At 48.9% G+C, this 20,720-nt stretch overlaps 1 protein-coding gene across 7 annotated transcripts in view; it reads right to left on the bottom strand.

Annotated features, from left to right (window-relative positions):
- LOC126048508 (uncharacterized) overlaps positions 1–18,230 on the bottom strand; it is a 95,358-nt gene extending 77,128 nt beyond the window's left edge. For 3 of the 7 annotated variants that reach the window (XM_049823653.1, XM_049823652.1, XM_049823655.1), the window contains exons 1-3: positions 17,863–18,230; positions 16,624–16,722; positions 16,281–16,325 (exon numbers count right to left, since the gene is read on the bottom strand). In XM_049823653.1, coding sequence (XP_049679610.1) covers positions 16,281–16,325; positions 16,624–16,722; positions 17,863–17,936 — 218 coding nt within the window. In that variant the 5' untranslated portion in view covers positions 17,937–18,230. Of the gene's footprint in view, positions 1–9,990; positions 10,926–11,428; positions 12,021–12,542; positions 14,474–16,280; positions 16,326–16,623; positions 16,723–17,862 lie in introns of those variants that run through there. The other 4 variants (XM_049823650.1, XM_049823656.1, XM_049823651.1 and 1 more) reach the window with 4 other exon arrangements.
- Positions 18,231–20,720: the final 2,490 nt, after the last annotated feature.

The following is a 20,720-nucleotide window of genomic DNA, read 5'->3' as shown; positions in this document are numbered from 1 at the left end:
TAACATCAGACTTTAAAAAGGGGAGAACCAGTAGTATCAGGTATGCAGTTAGGATGGTGATTTTTAAAATACTAAGCTGCGTAACAGTCTCGGGAAGAACATGTGTGAATGGGTGTGAGAGTCTGTGGTACAGCGTTACTAACCTTTGCTGAAAAAAGTTTTGAAGAATGAAGCATTTGCTTTATGAACGGTACTTGAGGACGAATTCTGATGCTGCTAAAGTTTATTGAAAAATAGGCACTGATTTCAGTGATGATGCAGGTGTGGTTTCTGTTCATGCCTTAAATCTGAAAAGAAGAGAAGAGAAACCTCCATTTGAAGGAGGATTTTGTATGAAGGGTAATCAAACCAGTAACCTGCTTTAAGAACGACTTTAACATAGTTGGAGCATCGGTTAAAGGCGAATAAGTAAGGTTTATCATATCCTCCTACCTAAGCTGTGACTATTGAATACAGTCAGCAGTCCACCTCAGAACTTGTTGGTGTGCAGCTGCAACGTGTTAAGTTGTAAGGCTTCACAGCCGCGAGCTGATGGGCCACAGTTCTCTCCCAGCATGAAGCGCTGTAAGTTTTAGTTTCTTGCACAGCAGTGACTCTTTTCAACATTAGTAACTATACAACAGGGTAAAAGGCAAAGGCAAATTTAGTGAATAATAATGTGTCGTTCTCAGAGTAGCTGTTTGCATTTCACCGTGATGCAGATGCTTTTTATAGCAGTTGTGTTGGCACATGTCTTAGAATTCGGTTAATCCTCTCCTGAACTCATGTAAACTTTTGGCTTCAACTGCATCACTGACAATATGTTTCACAATAGAATAATTATTTCCCTTAAAAAAAAAAAAAGGGGGGGGGGGGGAGGGAATAGGAAGAAGGGGTGGAGGAAGTGGGTATAAAAAAAATCTGTTGTCTGCCAGTGCTGTGGGCTGCTCACTCATTTTTCTGTAGAACTCCTGGGTTGTTTTTTTTTGTTGTTGTTATTTTTCTACCTTAGCCTATTAGCCTATCCTCTGCACCTTTGGTCATTTCCTGAAGTTTGTCTGTAGTTTCCTACATGAGTAGGTAAATGTATCTATTTTACTTTACAGAGCTTTGATAGTTTTTTTTAAATTGTACAAGTAATTTAAATCTTGGAACAAATGTCTTTGCTTATTGATTTTTGTGAGTAGCTGCAAAAATCTTATGTATTAGTTGCCCCTTTTAAAATTAAAATAAAAATGAATGCTATGCAAGAAATAGGTTGCAAGTAACTGTTAGGGTCTTACTACTGCTCGCTGTTGAGAGATCGTGGGAAGTGCAGAGAATTTGTGTTAAAAGTTACGGGCATTTTTCAAGATAGTTTTCCAGGTCTGAGGCGTGCTGAAATACCTCTTTCCTGTGATAGTGTGTTTAGTTTCATTGACTTCAGCAGAACACACAGAATACATTGACTTAAACTAGCTGAGAATCTGATGATAAGGTTTTATACTCTACCTAACATAGTGTTGTGATGACCTGTCCTCCGAACTCAAAATTATGTTTGATGATCTTAACAGGAGGCCGGATCTTTGATCTGGAAATTATGCTGGTAGCGACGTTACAGAATCCAGGCTTGTGACTTCACTGGTTTCTTGCAGCCCCTCAAGTTCATGAAGGACAATAAAGACCCATTCTCTTTTGTTCTTGTGCTATGATCAGGGATGGAAGTATGACATTGTCAGTTGTAAGAAGTGGCTTAACTGCTGTTGGAGTCTGCTTTTATGCCTGAAAAACCTGTTGATTTGCATGGGTTTGCACAGCTTATGCTAATGATGTGGCTGGAATGGGACAGGGTCTTGTGTAGTCTGCAAGGGGCTGTATATGGTCCTGGTTTATAGCTGGGTGGGAGGGATTGGTTCAAGTTACTTCTGATTTGCCCTATTTAATATCTTAAACAGGAGTGAACAGGGTGATTGGAACGGTTTCATTTTTACAAGAGGACATTTATAAATCAGTTTTTATCCTGTGTTAGAATTAAGATGTGTATTTACTGGAGACAAGGAGTCTAGCCTGAACGCTGAAACACCTCCGTTTTGGGCACACTATTGGAACTTTTTTAAAATTTTCAAATCATAACAGTCTGTCAGTTTATGCTTGTTGAGTCTGAGACATTACATGATGCCCTTTGAACAGGTAAATATTGCTAGTACTTGATACTTGGTTTGTAGACTATACCTTTTGTATGCTCTGAAATCACATGTAAATAACTTCTGTTGTTTCCCTTTCATTTATAGAAGCTCTGTTCATCAAACCATATAAGCACATACCTAAATTCAGTGTTAAACTTCCTGAATTGCTCTAAACTATTGTGTTGCTGTAAACTGTTTTGGCTGATAAACCTAAGCGGTCAGCTTGGTATTCCTACGTGTATATGTGATTAAGATGCAATAGCTCGGAACAAGTTACCAGGCAACTGCATGCTCCAGCTGCATAGGAGGCACAAAGCAGCTGGCCCGTTCCTTGTAATCAGTGGGAAAGTACAGATTCTCCTGTGACCTCGGTCACTCTTGTCTAACATATTAGATAAGAGTATTTTGATACTCCTCTCGCAGTGGGAGAAACACTGCTTGTGTCTGTGCAGTGTGTGAAAATCACTTTACCAAGATGCTTTTATTTTTAAGCCCTTGGGGGGGGAAAAACCTCAAAACAAAGCGGAATTTAAAAACTTTTTTAATCCAAGGCAAACGTCAGGATTCTCATTCTTACAAAGTATTTTACAATTGTGTAACCTTGTAGACTGTACGGAGAATGAGGATCTTGCATGTGACATACTCAAAAGTTTCATTTTTGGTGTTCTACACGCTTCTACTGATCACAGTGCCTTTGTTTCCTAACAGCAACTGGCAACAGACAATGCGTATGGGTTTCAAGGCCCTGTGGAACAGAGAAGGTAGTTTGCCAGTGTTCTTACTGCTGTTGCAGACATTGTTTCAGTGGACTGAAAGTGGCACGTTCCAAGTACCTTTTCCTACCATTGCTGCGGGGTTTTTTTGTTTTTTTTTTTAAATCCAGAAGAATGTTTCTGTACTTCCCTTCCCTTCCCTATAGGTGCATGTTGATTTACATTGCGTGCTATTGCAGCGTTCTTAGTCTACCGGTTACAGATTACTCCTTTCAGTTCTTGTGCATTTCTGAATGTGTATCTACCTGTACACCTACTAAACTCACATTTCTTCAGACATGATACGCAACTGCTACGGAAGTCAGCTATTGTGCTAGTTATGGTGTTTGCCCCGTCAGTTGTTTTACTGTCTAATGAGTACCTGATGACAGAGAAGGGGAGTGTCAGAAAATAGACCAGTCAGGTCAGGCTTTATGTTAGAAATGGTTTTCATAAGATTTAAGAGAACGCAGTTTTGGCATAAGGATTTACATACCGCTCCCGGTGTTCTGTTGGGCTGACGTTTTGCAAGAAGCTGAGGTGTTTAACTTTCAGAAGCTGTTTATGTAAATTGCCTTACCTATGAGTACTCTCCTTCACCTGTGTAACGAAGAAATAAATGTGCATCTCTAGACATGTGCATATGCAGATATAATTGTAAGTGCAGAGCTGAGGATGATGCTTGTGTTTGAGGGTAGAAATACGGAGAGGGACAGCAGTGGGGAAAGAAGAACTTTTAAAGATAGTCTAGTGTTGCTCTCATTCTAGAGGTGAATGATCAACTTTCTGTACCATTCTTGACAAATGCTTGCCTAATTTATTCTTAAACATTTCCTGTAATTGTTACTACTGTTGCAAAGATTGCCACATACCCTAAGTTTTTCAGGTTGTAATTTAAGCCCCATGATTCCGTGTAACTGTGTGCAGTGGATGCACACAAAAGTTCTTCCTTACAGCTACCTTTTAGAGTTTAAACATTGTTATTTCTCTTCAGTATTGCCCTTTCTAGGTTAAGCGGCTGTTTTTCAATTTATGCTTTGAAGTCAGACTCCTGTACATCGTTGAGCACCCTCTTGGACTTACTGTAGACCCTCGCCAGTTATACTACACCCTTCTTGAAAAGCAGTACATCATCTGGAGGGTTCAGCAGCTAATCCGTGCAAATGTAGCGCGGCAGAAATAATGCTTGGACGTACTAACTCCAGTGTGATGTGTGAGGAGGAATCACTGGGCCTTTTGATTAGCAAGAAACGGTACGTAAAAACTAGGTGACAGAAATAGGACACGCAGCTGGCATCCTCGTCTTCAAGCTTACAGTGCAGCTCCGTGGGCTTTGGCTGACTAAAGAGGAGCATGAGGCACAGGAGGGAACTGCTGCTGGATCTTAGTGAAAGGATGGTAAGTCATTTGGAGAGAGGTTTTCAAAGCCGGGAATTCAAGTCGGGTGCCCGATTCCAGATTGCCTGTGAAATCCCTGTGTACTTCCCTCGCTTGTCTAACTTTGTGTTGTATATTGTCTAGCAGCTTTTCTTTGAAAGTTAACAAAGCTACACTTGTGTGATAGGTGATGTAATGATCTCATACCAATAGGCAAAATCCAAGTCACAGAAAATGCCAGCATTTGAAAGAGAGCCCTGATAAATTGCTAGTGCCTTATACCACTGCCACTTACCAGGCCTTCCATGTTAGAGCTGTCTTGATCATTGATGCTGTTTCCTCAGACTTGGAGCTGTAATATCTGCTTCTTGTTTCAGGGTTTATTATGAAGTTGCTGATGGCACTGCCTTAGCCCTTTGGCTAAGAAGAATAGCAAATAATTTGTGGATTATCCGTAGAAGCAGCAGCCAAACAGCATTCTCTTCCAATCAATAGGGAAGAAAGCTGCTGCACCGGGTTTGTCTGGGTTCCCTCATACCAAAGGTCTTTCTCGCATTTATTGATCCTTTTTGCAACTTGTTCAGGGTCAGTTGATGACCTGAGGGAACTGTCAGGTCTTTGAAAAGTGCTTGTAACTGTGAAAAGAGGTTTGTTGACTTCCTCACCGTGATAAGTAGACATTGAAGAAATTGCATGTTGCTCACCTCTTAAGTCAGGGACCGGAATTGGATAGATGCTGTGTTACTAGAAAATAAAATACAACTGGGCCCCTTGAGACAGAAATGTCTTGATGAAATCGTGTCATATTATCACAGAGACATAGTGATTGTTTTCTCAACTAACAAACAGATCCTAGGCAAAAAGAATGTTTGTTCCAGGTAATTCTGGTCAGACTCCCAAGGCAGTGGATCTGCTTTGCAAATGAGAAAAAGTGGACCTAAATACTATTTTTGTTCCCCAGTTCAAAATGGGCACAGCAGAGCCTCTACAGTTTTCAAATCGGCAGCAGCTCCTTCGCCTGCTTGTTAGCAGACAGAGCAGAATCTGTACTTTCTCCTGTATGGCTCTTGAAAGAAACTTGGTTGAACTCCTTTGCTTGGTGGAAAAAAAAGTGGGATGTTGGATCAAGTGCAACTGTAGCAAATACTGACCTTCCTGAAACTATTTAGAGTGTTCATGTGTTGATACTCGTTAGAAAAAAACAAAACTTGAAAAAAATCCTATAAGGATTAAGCTATAAGATTGTTTTCAGGGGAAGAAAAGGGGAAAAAAAAAAAAAAAAAAAAAAAAAAAGGAAAACTAAATGGAAGATAGTTTTAGAGAAAGTAACTTTCATAGCACTTGGAGGTAGCATAGCTGTCTGTAAACAGGATGTTTAAGGAAAAGATACTCGGTCTCTTTATGATTCTTTCTGTGGCCTTCTGACTGAAAAGTCTGACTGTGTGAACCCTGGTTATCTGTGTTACAGAAAACTGATGTGCTTTGCAAGCTGAGATTCTTCTGCAACAGAGCAAAGTAGGAGAGACATGGTCTTGTGGTTTGGGTTACTATCACGTAATTTACACAGACTGTGTAACAGCCAAATCTTTTTGTGATTTAAAAACTTCATTTAACTGCATAAAGGATGAATGTGCCCCGTGAAGAGTTTCTTGTGTTCGTGCACATTGCCAGTGATTTACCGCTGAGAGAAGTCCTAGCAATTGTAAACAACTAGATAATTCATCAGAACATCACACATAAATATATCTCCAGTAATTTTTATATCACAGCTAGTCTAATGCATTAACTTTTTTATCTGTGGAGCTCTTCCGTAATAATCTACTTCTCATTTTATGGGATAGACAATGAAAGAATTTCTTGAAATATCTAAAAGACAACATTGGATGACAAAAGGGGAGAGACAGAATGGGTTTTGAAGTGTCGATGCAGTATTACAGATTGTGTTGCCATTCATAGAGGAGAAGACTACTTTGGTTATGATACCAAAAGATTTCTCTTCCACATCTGTAAGCTACACTCATTATTTTACGCTTAGAAGCTTAAAAGATCCCGAGAAGGTAATTTCAACCTCTTAATAAAGGCTACATGGCTAACATGATATTATTCACTTTGTGTGATTTAGGTTAACACATATCATTCTCGGTGAAAACTGTTGAATTGAGAGTGTTATTTTCACATATCCTGGATATCAGAAATTAGAAGACTACGTAAATTGTCAGAGGTTTCAGTTTGCAAGTCTACTGAAGCTTTTAAATGCCTGATTAATGTTTAAGCGCAGAAGAAACCTTACTACTGAATTCAGGTGGGACCGTATTTCTGTGAAGCAGCACGTCTGGTTTTAGTACCCCCCCGTGCACCTTTGTACCCTCACCTACCCTCCCCACTAGGTCCGTGTCTCCCCCATGCACACCCCCGCGAGTTGTTTCCCACTGCACCCCCTGCTCTCCTATCTCCTGCCCTGCCTCCCTCCTTTCCTTCCTCCATATTCCACACCACCACCCCCCCATCATCCATCAGGCTCCAGACCCCTGGTGTGCTGCCTGCACCCTGTTCTCTGTCATTTGTTCTTCTTCTTTTCCTTACAAGTTGTTGTTGTTTCTTTTTCATGATGATTAAACTGTTTTTGTTTCAAGCCACAAGTTTTCTCACTTTTGCCCTTCCGCTTGTCTCCCCGTCCCGCTGGGGGCGGGGGAGCGAGTGAGCGGTCGTGTGGGCCTTCGTTGCCGGCTGGCGTTAAACCAGGACACGAGGTGAGTTGCAAGCCCTGCCTGGCTAATGCTGGAGGCTCTCTGTGTTCCTCCTGCCATCTCGACGGGCCGTCCTTGTTCTTCATCGCCGCTTTATAGCGAGCGCCTCTCGCTCTGTAAGCGGCAGTACTGGGGCCGTGTTGCAGGCGGCAAAGGGCAACTGTGACGCTTGCTGGCAGGAGCGGCAAGGAGTGCGGAGCCACGCTCCTGTAGGGAGCAAAGATGGAACCTCGAGGGCTCTGTGGTCCTCTGCTGAGGACATCTAATATCCCGACAGGCCTCTCTGCTTTCCCTGCCTCAACGTCTGATTACTTTGAACGCCGGAGGGCAGGGCGGTACGTAACACCGTGCAGCGTCTCTTCGATAAGAGACAAGCCCCCCGCAAGGAGCCTTGCGTGCGTGCAGGATTAGGAGAGCCGCGTTCTGATAGCACAGAGGTGCCCACCCCGACCGAGCCCCAGGGTCGCCGGGGTATCGCTAGCTTGCAGGTGGGCCGCTCGCATCTGGTGCGCTGGGCCGCGGCCTTTCCTGCCGAACAGAGCCGCCCCTCCGGCACGAAGCAGCTTTGGGTCTCTTGTGGCCTGCCTTCAGGCTGTCACCTGAACCAGGCGTTATTTTTTGTTGTAAATCTCTCGCCAGCGTCTGCTGCCCGGCTGCTGTCGCTCCCGCAACCCTGATGCCCCATGCAGAGGGATACAGCAGTCCCTGGGGCTTGCTCCAGGGGACACCCCCCTTGCCCCCCCCCCCCCATTTGCAGGTTCCCTGTGCTGCTTCTCCTCTCTAGATAACGGGGTGGGGGGGCAGGGACAGAAGCGGCCGCCCGAATTGTCTGTTCCTTGCACTTGACTGCTGTAAACGCTCCAGCCGCTCGGGTGCTTTTTGGAAGGGAGGCGATGAAGAGGAGTGCCCGGGCTGCGAGTGGGGAGAGGGCAGGGCGACGTCAGCCCTGTGCCCCCAGCAAGGAGTTGCCGCCTGCGGCTGGTCTCTACTGGGCTGAGCTGTCAGTCGTCCCTCACGCAGCTGACGCTCAGAAGAGGATCGTTGCGGGGATGCGGATTCTGCTGCCCGGGGAGCGAAGGTGGGAACTGGCGTTGGGGAGGCGCGCATGCGCGGTGGCGTGAGTCGGTGGGCTCCTGCTGGTGCGCATGCGCACTGGCACATAGACGTTGCTAGCCGCTGTTGCCTGGCAACTGAAGCGCAGCTGGGCAGCCGCGCATGCGCGCTGCGCCCTGTACGGCGCGCTTGCTGCTGCCTAGCAACCAGGACGCGTTACGGCCGCCTGGCATCCGCGCATGCGCCCAGCGTCGTTTACGGCGCTCGCCGCTGTTGCCAGGCAACCAAATCGCGACACGACGCCTCGGCAAACGCGCATGCGCGGAGGCGCGGTTTACGGCTCTCTGCCTGTTGCCTGGCTACCAAACCACGGTACAGCAGCTTGGGAGCCGCGCATGCGCGGTGGCGGCCCCTTGCGCCAGCGCTCTCTTTCGCCACCTAAGGACCAAAGTCCGGTACTGCAGCTGGGGTGCCGCGCATGCGCGCTGCCGCGTTCTGCCAAGCCCTCGCCGCTGCCACCCCGCGGCCCAATGTTCGGTACTGCAGCTCGGAGGCTGCGAGTGCGCGGGGCTGCCCCGGTCCTGCACGTGCCGTCCGACGGTACCGGCAGTGCGGCCCCGGGGGAAAGTGCCGCCGCGCTCGTTGCTTCCTTCCTCCCGGTAAGGAAACGCCACTGCCGCCCCGCGGGCGAGCGCCGGGACCGCGGGTGAGGCGAGCGATCCCCTCCGGCGGGTGCGGCGGCGGCCGCGGCGGCGGGTGCCTCCTGCCCGCTGGCCGCCCGGGGCCGGCGGGACGGGAAGCTGCGAAGCGGCCGCCGCGGCAGGCTCCCGGTCCGCCGGAGGCGAGCCGGGCCAGGGCAGCGCCGGGCAGGTCCCCGAGAGCCGACAGAAGGGAAGAGGGGTCGGAGGCGGGCACCCCCAGGCGCGGCCAGCGGGCGCCTCCCCGAGTCGCCGGAGCTCCCCCGCCGCCTTTCCCCAGCCCCGCTCGGCCCCTGCGGCTGCCCCCAGCTGCAGCCCCTCCCCTGAAGCCTGTGCTGCAGCCGCAGGCAGCCCCCGAGCCCTGTCGTGAGGGCGGCAAGCTGGCCCTCCGGTGTTCTCGAGTCTCCCTTAACGCGGGTGCCGTTAGCAGCGGCGCGGGGAAGGAGTGGCGTCCGTCCGCGGAAGCCCCTGCGGACGGAGGGGCTCCGGCCAGGGTGGAGCTGCGGTAATAACGGTCGCTGCTGCCTCTTTCCCTCTGCCAGAGGCCACGCCGTGAGCGGGGTTGTCCGTTCGTCCCCGGGGATGCCGCTGACTGCAGCAGCCTCAGGCTCGCGTGGCCTGTCTCCGCCCGGCCTCCCTCTCCTCACGGCACGGGAGCGCAGAGGGACAGGCGGAGCGCTTACTGGCTGTGGACGGGAGCTGCTGAAGCTGGAGAGGCCACAGAAAGGTAAAGAAGAAGAAACGGAAGGCCATCTGGCTGGCAGCTGCCTCCCGCTGCAGGCCAGAGGGACCCTGCCTCTGTGGGTGTGGGAGGATCCCTCCTCGTAGTCCACAGCAGGTCAGACCGCCAGGGTCTGTATGCGTGACCAGCAGCGCGGTACAGCCACGTAGTGAGCGAGCGAGCGAGCGAGCGAGGCTACGTGTCTAGGAGGCCTCATCTCGCAAGAGCTGCGAGGGGCTCGCGTGTTCCGTTATGCGGAGGACAGCCAAGCGACTGGAGTTACAGAAGAGGAAGGGAGGAGAGAAGGAGAAAGAAGCGGCTGAACTGGCAAAGTCTCTTGGCAGCGCCAAGAACAAGAGCTGCGGTGAGCCCCGGGCCCTCGGGGCCCCATCTCCCCTCTTCGGTGTTGCGGTCCCTCCCTGCCCCCTCCGTCCCCTGGTCCCCTCTCTTTCCCACACCCCTGCTTTTTTTTTTTTTTCCTTTTTTTTTTTTTTTTTCCCTTTCCTCCCTTGTACCTCTGATACTGAAAAGCCGGTCGACGAAACTCCCTAAGACTCGTTTTGGAGTTTTAGAAAGCAGGCGTTCTTCACTGCAGCGCCGGATGCACGGGGGATAGTTCCACCTAGTGTGCGTGCCACAGCTTTAGCACAAACAGGTTATATAGAATAACTAATTGCTTATTAATCAGATGAGTATACATATACATAAAAACGACGGCAACCGATTATCATAGCACTGCCTACATCCGATCACGTGCAATGAAGGATCCATTTGAGACGAAGGGCTGCTTTTGCGACCACCGACCCATTTGAAGTTCTTGCTGGCTGTCCTCGAAGTCTTTATTCTTGTCCTTGTTCTTTGATCTTGAAGCTTAACGCAGTTTCAATCGCATGTGGTCAGTTTCAGCATTGTTCCCATTTAGCTTACAGGGGAACATCTAGTCATAAGAGCAAAGAACTGCAAAACTTAGGAGTACCTACCTCTGCTAGTTAATTGCTCGGCTATACTTTTGTCTGTTGTTTCAGTTGTAGCGTTAGTATAAGATTTCTAACCATTATTTACCAAATCTCACTTTTACAGTCACCTAGCAGCAAACCACGGCTGGTACAAAGTATTAAAACCACCCAAATATTTCGAAGTGCCATACAGAACGTATGGAAATGTGCTATCAGAGGTGTCCGAGGGGCAGGGGGAGCGCCGGGGGGCGCCCCGAGCCCCGGAGCAGACTCGCTGGCAGGACTCGATAGGCGCGCGACTGACTGAATAGACGCTGGCCGGCCGGCCCCTTTGCCCTCCGGGCTGCGTTTGCGCTCCCTCTGCACGGGGCGAGGGGCTGTGAGGGAGCCCAGGGGAGGAGGAGGAGGTGAGGCGCTGGGGGGGGGGTCGGGCCGTGCCCCCCCTGTTCCTGCTGGGCTCCAGCTGTTGCAAATGTTCTGGTAAAGAAATCAACATTTAATCACATAGAAGAGTTAGGTTTGATTAAGAAGTAAAACTGTGAAGCGTAACGTATAGGATTGTTAAGTTTGAAACGTAGCCATAGAAACTTTAGGAGCTGTGTTATGCGTGACGCTAGGAACCGTAATATTGTTAAAGTCTGAAACAGCTAACCCTAGAAACCTCACCAGGAAGTTACTGGTTTTCCTACGTTCTGTTTCAGGAAACTAAGGAAACCGTCGTGGACACCAGTTTGCTGCTTGGAAACCCCCTTACCCTTCCCATCTCGATTTGAGTATCGACGATGCCAGTCAGCAGAGCCAAGTGTCACTGACCAATGATTGTTTTAAAATAAGAATATTGATAAGGTTATAGAATCACAGGACCGATCGTTACAACGGTTAAATTTAAGAACGAGCATAGTATGCGTTTTTACGGAAGGAGCTTAGGTAACAATGACCTGACGGGAAAAGCCTGTAAAAACTGATGGATTTTGATACTAAGTGGGACACGCCTTTGGAGGAGCGATCCCCCGTGTCCCCAGCGCTGCGATAAACAAAGCGCCTGCTTCTTAACTTCACGTTGGCGTTAAGGAGTTTTATTCTGGATTTCGGTAACGGTTTTGGCGACCCAGATGGGACCTTGCGAGTGAGACTGGACGAGATGGCGTGTCGATCGAGCTCCGGCCGGCACCGAGGTATTCTCGGGGAGAACCGTCACCCTCGACACGCAAAGCTCCTCGCAGCGTTCCCTGGAAAAAAGGTAAGGCGCTGCTTCTTTGGAATTTGTTTGGAAAGCCTGCCCGTGAGGCGCGGCGAAAGCTTCCCAGGGTTGGGGCTTGGAGGGTAGCCGTCTGCACTGGAAGCCTAGGCGTCTGCCCGTAAGTCATAAGCGAAAGCTATTGCTGGGTTGGACTTTGTGTATTATTTGGGACAGCTGTCGTTTGCATTTGTTTGGTATTTGGTATTTGAATGTATATAAGTATAATGGCATTAGCAAAATTGTTTAAGAATAAGAGTGCAGGAAATAGAACTGCTGATGAAAAGTTACCAGAAACGTCACCGCTGGGATGTTTATTGGCACGTTGGGGTGAACTGCAGGAAAAATGGTAAACAAACAGAACTTTGAGTTACAATACTATATTGCAATTCCTGTTGTTTTGTAGGAGAGAGAGTAAATGGAATAAAGTGCCATATGTAGATTTGTTCTTTTTAAGTGAACGTATCGGGCGGGGACCGGAGGGGAGTCTCCCAGCAGAACCTCTGGTTACAGCTAAACTGGGAGAACAGAAAATTGAATGTGAGTTGACACTAGAGTCACCTTTTCAGTTTTAAATACCTCAGAGGGAGAGTTAAGTTTTGAAGAAATTGGTGGTGTTGGTGCAACAAGCGAACGAGAAACTAGACCCTTCTTTAAATCTTTAACAATGAAATTAGGAAAGCAGTGGGTCACTCGGCAGTTTTTGTATGTGCCAAATTCTCCTAAACTCCTGTTAAGGAGAGGTCTATTTGAGAACTTAGAGGCAGAAATTAAATTTAAAAACGGAGAGCTTAAAATTTTAATTCCAGAAACTAAACGTATCGAAGCAGCGGCTTTGTTGTTAACAGGATGTTTACCGAAAGCAGAAGATTATACCGGTCCAAGTGTAATGCTGTCATTCCAGTCGTCTGGACTGGGAAGTTCCCGGTAAATCCAAAAAGCAGAACCTGTGAGAGTTGATTTAAAGCCAGGATCGAATCCGGTAAGAATGAAACAATACCCCCTAAAACCGGAAAGTCGGAAAGAGTTAGTAATGGTAATACAAAAATTTTTAAGATACAAATTGTTAATAGAATGTGAATCCAGATATAATACCCCGATCTTGCCTGTTAAAAGGCTGATGAAAAAGATGATAGATTAGTTCAAGACCTCCTCAGAGCAATAAATCAAATAGTACAAGGTATTCATCCGGTCGTAGCAAATCCTTATACTTTGTTAACAGCCCTAACGGAGAAATGAGAATGGTTCACAGTGTTGGACCGAAAAGATGCCTTTTTCTGTATTCCCTTGGATCCCAATAGTCAAGAGGTTTTTGCTTTGGAATGGGAAAATCCTGAGACTGGGAGAAAAACACAATATACGTGGACAGTCTTGCCTCAAGGCTTTAAGAATAGTCTTACCATTTTTGGAAATCAGTTGGCACGAGAATTAGAGATTTGGAAGAAAGAAAATAATCAAGAAATCTTGCTGAAATATATGGACGATCTGTTAATGGTAGCTGAGACGGAAGAACAATGCACAAAGTTAACTCTTAACTTTTTGAACTTTTTGGGAATCAGTAGATATCGAGTGTCAAAAGAAAAAAACCCAAATAACCCAGAAAGAAGAAACTTAAAGTTGAGTTTTAAAATCCTAAAAGGACAGAGACAATTGGGAACTGAGAGAAAAGAGGCAATGTGTCGTCTCCCCGAACCTAAGACTAAAAAAAATGAATGACAAGCATTTCCGGGAATGGTCGAGTGGTGTCACCTGTAGATTATAAATTGTGGCTTGCTGGCCTGACCTTTACAGGAGCAGCTCAAAACCTCAAACGACGGATTGGACCGATGCCGAGAAAGCTACCTTCCAAGAATTGAAACAGGCTGTAACAGGGGTGCCAGCCCTAGCGTCTGCCAGATCTCACGAGAGACACTTGAACTTTTTGCTCGTGAAAGACGAGGTAGAGCTCTGGGTATCCTGGCCCAATATTTAGGGCCAAGTGGGCGAGCTGTGGCCTACTTCTCGAAGCGATTGGATAACGTGAGTCTGGGATGCTCTGGTCGTCCGAGAGCCGTCGCTGCAACTGTGCTACTGATCCAGGAAGCTCGTAAGTTCGCCTGAGCAGAAAGGATTACTGTACGTTTCCCATATGATAACTGTTGTGCTAAAACGGAAAGGGGGGCACTGGTTATCCCCTAGCAGAATGCTGAAATACCAAGTGGTGTTGTTGCTGGAACAAGATGATGTTTACCTAAAAACTACTACCGCCGTTAACCCCGTTGCGTTTTCAACAACTGACCGAGTTAAAGGAGAACTGGAACGTGACTGCTTGCAGGCAATCGAAAGAGTTTACTCCAGCTGACTGGATCTCTGAGGTGTGCCACTAGAAGAAACAGATTGGGAACTATATGCCGACGGAAGCGGTTCCATCTGTGAAGGACAACGTTTTATCGAGATAGACAATAACTACTGAGGAGGTACTTGCGTTGCCAACTTTGCCTTCGATGATCTCTGCCCAAAAGGCTGAATTGATAGCTCTTACTCGAGCTCTGGAACTAAGTCAAGGAAAGCGAGTCAACACTTGGACAGACTCAAAGTATGCTTTTGGAGTGGTACGTGCGCATGGAGCGATACGGGGAGAAAGAGGACTGTTACCTGCACCAGGCACCGCCGTTCAGCACGCACAACAAATACTGAAATTGTTAGAAAGCATTCAAAAACCAACAGCAGTCACGATGATGCACTGTAAAGCACATCCGTTAGGTAAGACCGGTCCTAACGCAGGTAACCGACTGGCTGATAAAGCTGCTGAAGAGGCTGCAGAAAAAGGCATCCTAGCACTAGTTCCAGAGAAAGGTATAAAATTGCCTAAAGAAACTCCAAATTATAATGAAAAAGATGAAGAATTAATTATTAGATTGCAGGCTAACAAAATGAAACAGGATAGGCTGTAACACCGACAGGTCGAATAATAGTCCCACCCACCCACAATAATAAGAGAAATTGCCCCATTGAACATCACAGAGTATACTGGGAAACAGAAAGCGAAATATGACAAAGATTGTTTAAACAATTATAAGTGGACGTGAAATGTGTATGTAAATTTATCCCCGAACCAGTAATAAGATCATCTTTGGGATTATTAAATAAGGAAATTTTTTAGAAGAAGAATATTAGCAAATTGATTTTATAGAATTGCCTTGAAAATAAGGATATGTCCTAGTTTTAGTTGATATCTTTACTGGGCGGCCCAAGGCTTTCCCTTGTCGCACCAACAAAGCAAGGGAAGTAGTCAAAGTCTTGCTCAAAGAGATAATACCAAAATATGGGGTGCCTGTAAGAATGTCATCTGACAATGGCCCTCATTTTATAGCAAAGATTATGAGACAAGTTGAGCCATGTATTATCTATGGATTGAGACTATCACACCCTACATAGACCACAAGCAAGTGTGTGGGCAGAGAGAGAGAAAGAGAGAATGAACTATATCCTTAAGCAACTGTCGAGTAAAATTTGTCAGGAAACCTCACTCCTCACGTGGGTTAAAGCGTTACCCGTGGCTCTATTAAGAATCGAAGTATAGCCAGAAGAGAAAGAAAAGTCAAGTCTTTAGGAAATGTTGTACGAAAGACCATATCAAGAGTCCTGTGTTCTGAGTATCTTGAGTGCCTTTGGAGATATGTTTTTAAAAGGTGTTATGATTTCTTTAAGCAATTCTTTTCAAGAACTTTGTCAGTATGTCTCCACAGCTGGACCCTTAGAACTGGACGTAGCAGCGCATCCCTTCCGACCAGGAGACTGAATATATATAAAATCACCGAGAAGTGGAAAGGACCGTATCGAGTCATTTTAACAACACTTGTAGCAGTAAAGGTCTGGGAGAAGAACCTTGGCTTCATTATTCGAGAATAAAGAAAGCACCCAACAAGAAACTGGAAGTCTAAAGAAACTGTCCCTTTAAAACGGAAAATCTATAAGTAAGTTTCACGTTATCTATTTGGGAAAACAGTTGTGTAAAATTTATAATGTTGGGGTTGCTATTAGGAATATTGTCGAGGGCAATAATCTTTTTGTGTGTTTAGAGGGTGTATGTGGGTTTTTTTTGAGGGGTTCTAAACATGAGATAAACAAAATGAAACAATTATTGTTTGAGCTATTCATCTTGATATTAACCGGTTTTGTAATTTGAATTAAAAAAAAAATCTAGTTTTGTAACTGATTCAAAGTTTTGTAAAGACACAGAATTTAACCTCGGTAACAGCCTGCCTTTCCGATTCCAAAGTCAGATGAAAATCTAGTTCCGTGGAGAATACTGACATTGAATTTAACCAAAACTTGAGAAAAGAGGTAGAACAATGAGAATCATTTTAGCAGATTAAATTGGATGGATTTAAAAGGCAATTATTTTTTTTAAATTTGAAAGAAGGAATTATAGCGTTGTGAATTATAACGTTACCAAACCATCCACCTCACGGACAAAAGAATTAATTTACTCGCCCTTCGGGAGAAACTTGTACAAGCACCCCTCGGGGCTGTCAGCTGCCAAAACCGTAGAGACAAGTGCAAAAAGGAACTTGGGATCATGTTTAAAATATAAAACGATGTTTAGAACTTACTGGAGTTCCAGGATCCTTGTTAGAGCCACCCAGAGTCGGGACCATCTGTGGAAATTTAGACCGGTTTAGACAACCAGAGAAGCATCACACATCCTAAACAGAGCTGTATGAAAGTTTGTACTTGCAGCTAGCTCCTCTGACCCCAAACTCCCAAGACCTTCTCTAGTAGCTAAAGCTCTAAGATGGGGGTGTATTTGTAGAAAGGATAATAATACTTCACATGATCTTTGGTCCCCTCTTAATAACGGGAAAAATTTAGCTTGGAGTTGACGGCATTAAAGGACAGGTGAAAAGTTCAGGCTTAACTGCTTGGGTGACTAGTGATGCTATATGATCCACTCACCTCTTCATGAAGGAGAAAAGCAAATCGTGGTCTTGAGACTTAATAACTCTATCCTCTCTCTGGAAGAAATCTCCCTTGTGGCCTCGCTCGCGGGTGGACCTGGGGAAATCGAAAAGATGATACCTGGCAATCGCCAAGTCTTAGAACTAAAATCAGACGGGTAATAAAATCTGTATTTTGACCCCAGTTAACACCTCTTCCACATCAGATGACTCTTGACATCTGTCACTCAGTCAAGGCAGTGCCTGCTGCTTCACTTCACCTTGGTGGTGAGGGGTTTGGTTGCGGGTTTCGGTACCACAGCTGCGGGCCGGGGCTGGAGGAGCCGCAGGTGCGGGCAGTGAGAGGCTGATGGCGACGCCCCCTCCCTGGCAAGGGGAGGGGCCGCCGGGAGCCCAGGCAGGAGCGGAGCTGAGCAGTGACCGGGCTGCGGCTGCCCCGAGGGAGAAGGTGAGCGGGGCCGGTCACCCCTCGGTACCGGCGAACGTCGGAGGCGGGGGTGGCCCGGGGGAGGTGGGGGCCGCCTGTGCCGAGGCCGGGGGGGAGCCCTGGGGGCTCACAGGGCGGCTGAGAGAACGTGCGCGCGGGGGGTGGGGGGCGGGGCGCTGTCAGGGCGGCTGAGAGAACGTGCGCGCGGGGGTGGGGGGGGGGGCGCTGACAGGGCGGCTGAGAGAACGTGCGCGCGGGGGTGGGGGGTGGGGGCGCTGACAGGGCGGCTGAGAGAACGGGCGCGCGGGGGGGGGGGGGGCGGGGCGCTGTCAGGGCGGCTGAGAGAACGTGCGCGCGGGGGTGGGGGGGGGGGCGCTGACAGGGCGGCTGAGAGAACGGGCGCGCGGGGGTGGGGGGTGGGGCGCTGACAGGGCGGCTGAGAGAACGTGCGCGCGGGGGGTGGGGGTGGCGGTGGGGCGCTGACAGGGCGGCTGAGAGAACGGGCGCGCGGGGGTGGGGGGGGCGCTGACAGGGCGGCTGAGAGAACGGGGCGCGCGGGGGTGGGGGGGGGCGCTGACAGGGCGGCTGAGAGAACGGGCGCGCGGGGGTGGGGGGGGGCGCGGGGCGCTGACAGGGCGGCTGAGAGAACGGGCGCGCGGGGGTGGGGGGGGTGCTGACAGGGCGGCTGAGAGAACGGGCGCGCGGGGGTGGGGGGGGGGCGCTGACAGGGCGGCTGAGAGAACGGGCGCGCGGGGGTGGGGGGGGGCGCTGACAGGGCGGCTGAGAGAACGGGCGTGCGGGGGGGCTCACCGGGCCCCGTGGCGGGGCTGCGCAGTCGGCCGGCGGGTCCCGGGGAAAGCCCCGAGGAGGACGGCGGGGTCCATGTTGCACGCACGGAGCGGCAGCGGGGCCGCGCCGTGCCGGAGCTACCCGGAGCGGCGCTGGGGGCTCGGCGGGAACTGCTGCTGCGCCGGCGTGGGGAGGTGGGGGGGAACGGAAGCGGCGTCCCCTCGGCGTCAGGCAGCGGGGCAGGCTGCCTCCCGGGGCATGCCGGGAGCTGTAGTTTTCGCGGACTCGGCAGCCGGGCAGCAGCGCGGCTCTCGGGCGCGGCGTAGTCCGACCAGGTCAGACTCAGGAGCGTTGCCGGTTTCGCGTGGTTTTCCGCGGGCTTCCCGCTGCGCCCGCTCCCCGACCAGCCGTGCGGATGCGCCTCCTGGGCGCATGCGCCGTGCTTCGCGTTGGGGCAGCCCGGCGTTCGCTCGCCGGCGCAGGCGCCGTCCCCGTCCCCGTCCCCTGAGGTTTGTGATCTTGGGAAGCCCATGTCCTGGATAGCTGGGGTTGTGGCTTGCAAGCCTGTGACTCCCACCAAGTTCCCAACAAATTCAAACGTAGAAATTGTGCATCAGCCCTCCTCGCCCCCTCCGAGCCGGTCTGTTCTCTGTGGTCACCATTAGTAGCCTCGGTTTCCCACCTGTGGTTCTCCACAAACCCAGAGCCTCGCAGCTCCATGCTGAAGGGAGTGGGGAGCTACACACGGAGAAGGCAGAGGCCCGAGTTTGTCTTTTGGGGATGAGAAGTGGGGAGGAACTGCCATAAATGGGACGCATCCCTGCTTGAGGCATGGCTGTTTCAGCTGTGCACATGGAAAATCCTCAGATACGTTGCATCTAGCCCTCCTTTCCATTGACCCCGGGAGAACTGGCCTCCTGTGTCCCCCAAGTCCATTTACTTCCTGCTGCGGTGAAGTGGCTATTTTTCTTCTTTTCTCTGAGGATTTTGTGGATCTGGGCGTGGGAAGGAGTGCCTTAATGCTGGCTTTCTCAGCCTACTTCTGGGAAGCCAGGCATATCTGCAGATTAGAGCCGGGGGAGTGGCCCAGACGCCTTTTATTCCTCGGAGGGCAGTGGATTTGGGGAGTTAGAGCAAGGCATGCCTGGATGTTGGTCTCCCTGAGGGGGAGGGGGTTTACAGCCAGATGACTGAAAAGCCTCCCCCAGTCACTTCTGGGGAAAGAGTTGCGGGGTGGCTTTTAATGTACCCACGGTATCGATGTGGCAGGTGAGCATACACCCCCCTCTTGGCTGGGGGATCTTATGTGGACGCCTGCTGAGCCAGGGCTGGAAACCCCTCTGCACACCCTGGAGGAGCTGGGTGCAGACTGGGGACGTGAGGGCAGTCGTGACATGGACACGGAGCGGCAGAGAGTCCTGCTCTTTCAGCAGTTAACGGTGCTACCGCGTGGTCAAAACCTCAAGTGCACCCGTCCAACCGTGCATTCTCTTTCCTGGGGTTTGTTTATGGGACAAATAAACTGCCCAGCACTAGATGAGAAGGTTGTCTGCACTCCACCTCAAATCAGGTGCATCACCTCTCCGTCGGGAAAGAAGTATGGGGGGTGGGCATAAAAGGAACAGTAACTCCAACGTCGGGACTCTTTTTGGCTCTGGGCGCAGAGCAGGTAACCACAGCGATACAGAGAGGGAAGGAGGTGCTGATGGGTTTGTACCTTGGACTTAAACTGTAGAGGATGATCTGTTCAGGACATCCATGTCATAGAGTAGCTGTTGCATGATTTATACTCGTAATCCAGTTCCTACTTGATAGCCTTAACTTTGCGTGGATTGCGTATTGAACTTTGCAGTAGTTTGTTTGTTTTTACATTTCCTTAAGGTCTAGGCAAAGGTTTAGAAAGTTAGCAGACTTAAGGATAAGTATTTATTACTTTGTCCTGCCACGTTGCCATTTGAAACCTGTTCTGAGTGTTGGTGGTATTCAAGAAATTGGCCGAGATTTCGAGGGTGAATCTGTATCTTTAGGTGTACTGAGCAGAAAAGTACAATGGATCTTTTTAGTTGCCAGATAGCTTTTTTTATCCAGGCGGTCAATTTGTCAAGATCAGGCTGCAGTGTCCAGGGGGCCGGGGAGGGAAGGTTGGTGTTCAAGCTTCTCATTCCTATCAGCGGTGACTCCGCTTGCACCACTAAGTGGTGCTGTGTACATACGCTTAATTAAATTGGCAGCGGCCTGTGCCTGCCTGCTTGTGCAGTTCGGAGTGGTCATTTTAGAGAAAATGTTCTTTTGGCTGCATTTGTTCTCCTGTGATACAAAAACTTGACAGCGACTGGGGGCAACTACTACTTTAGGAGGATTTCTATAAAGTAAGAAATTGCTGGTTTTATTTTGTCATGATGGGCAAAACAATAACTGATTCAAAATCACGTCCACTGCAGCTTATGCTTCCGTAACACACCACTCAACTGATTTCTATGCGTAAATGTCTTCGGAGAGGAATCACAGGTGCCTGCTGTGACTATAGGGACAAGCAGTATGGGCTCACAGGAACCAGAACATGCTTTACCTCCCCATCACCAGAAGAAAGAAAGAAAGAAAGAGGTGAAGAAGGGTGCTCAGGAGCAAGAGGCTGCAAGGAAGTTGCTGTACATGATCCTTTTGCCTTGCTTTATCTGACAGAAAAGCTGCCTTCTGCTAGTTGGGTCTTGGCTTGAAAGACAAGGGGAGAGAGACTCCCACCCCTCTCCCAGGGAGGGTGCTACTTTTGACTGGCTTGTTCTGACTATGTGATCTGCAGTTACAATATTTAGATTGCGTGCTGACAGTCTATACCACTGACTCCCTGAATGGTTTTTCCTTTCTGTCCCCGCTTCCTT

The sequence above is a fragment of the Accipiter gentilis genome, chromosome 19, assembly GCF_929443795.1.
Source record: "Accipiter gentilis chromosome 19, bAccGen1.1, whole genome shotgun sequence".
NCBI classification, from domain to species: Eukaryota; Metazoa; Chordata; class Aves; order Accipitriformes; family Accipitridae; genus Astur; species Astur gentilis.
The sequence above is the reverse complement of the archived record's forward strand: the minus strand, read 5'-3'. Positions and strand labels throughout refer to the sequence as shown.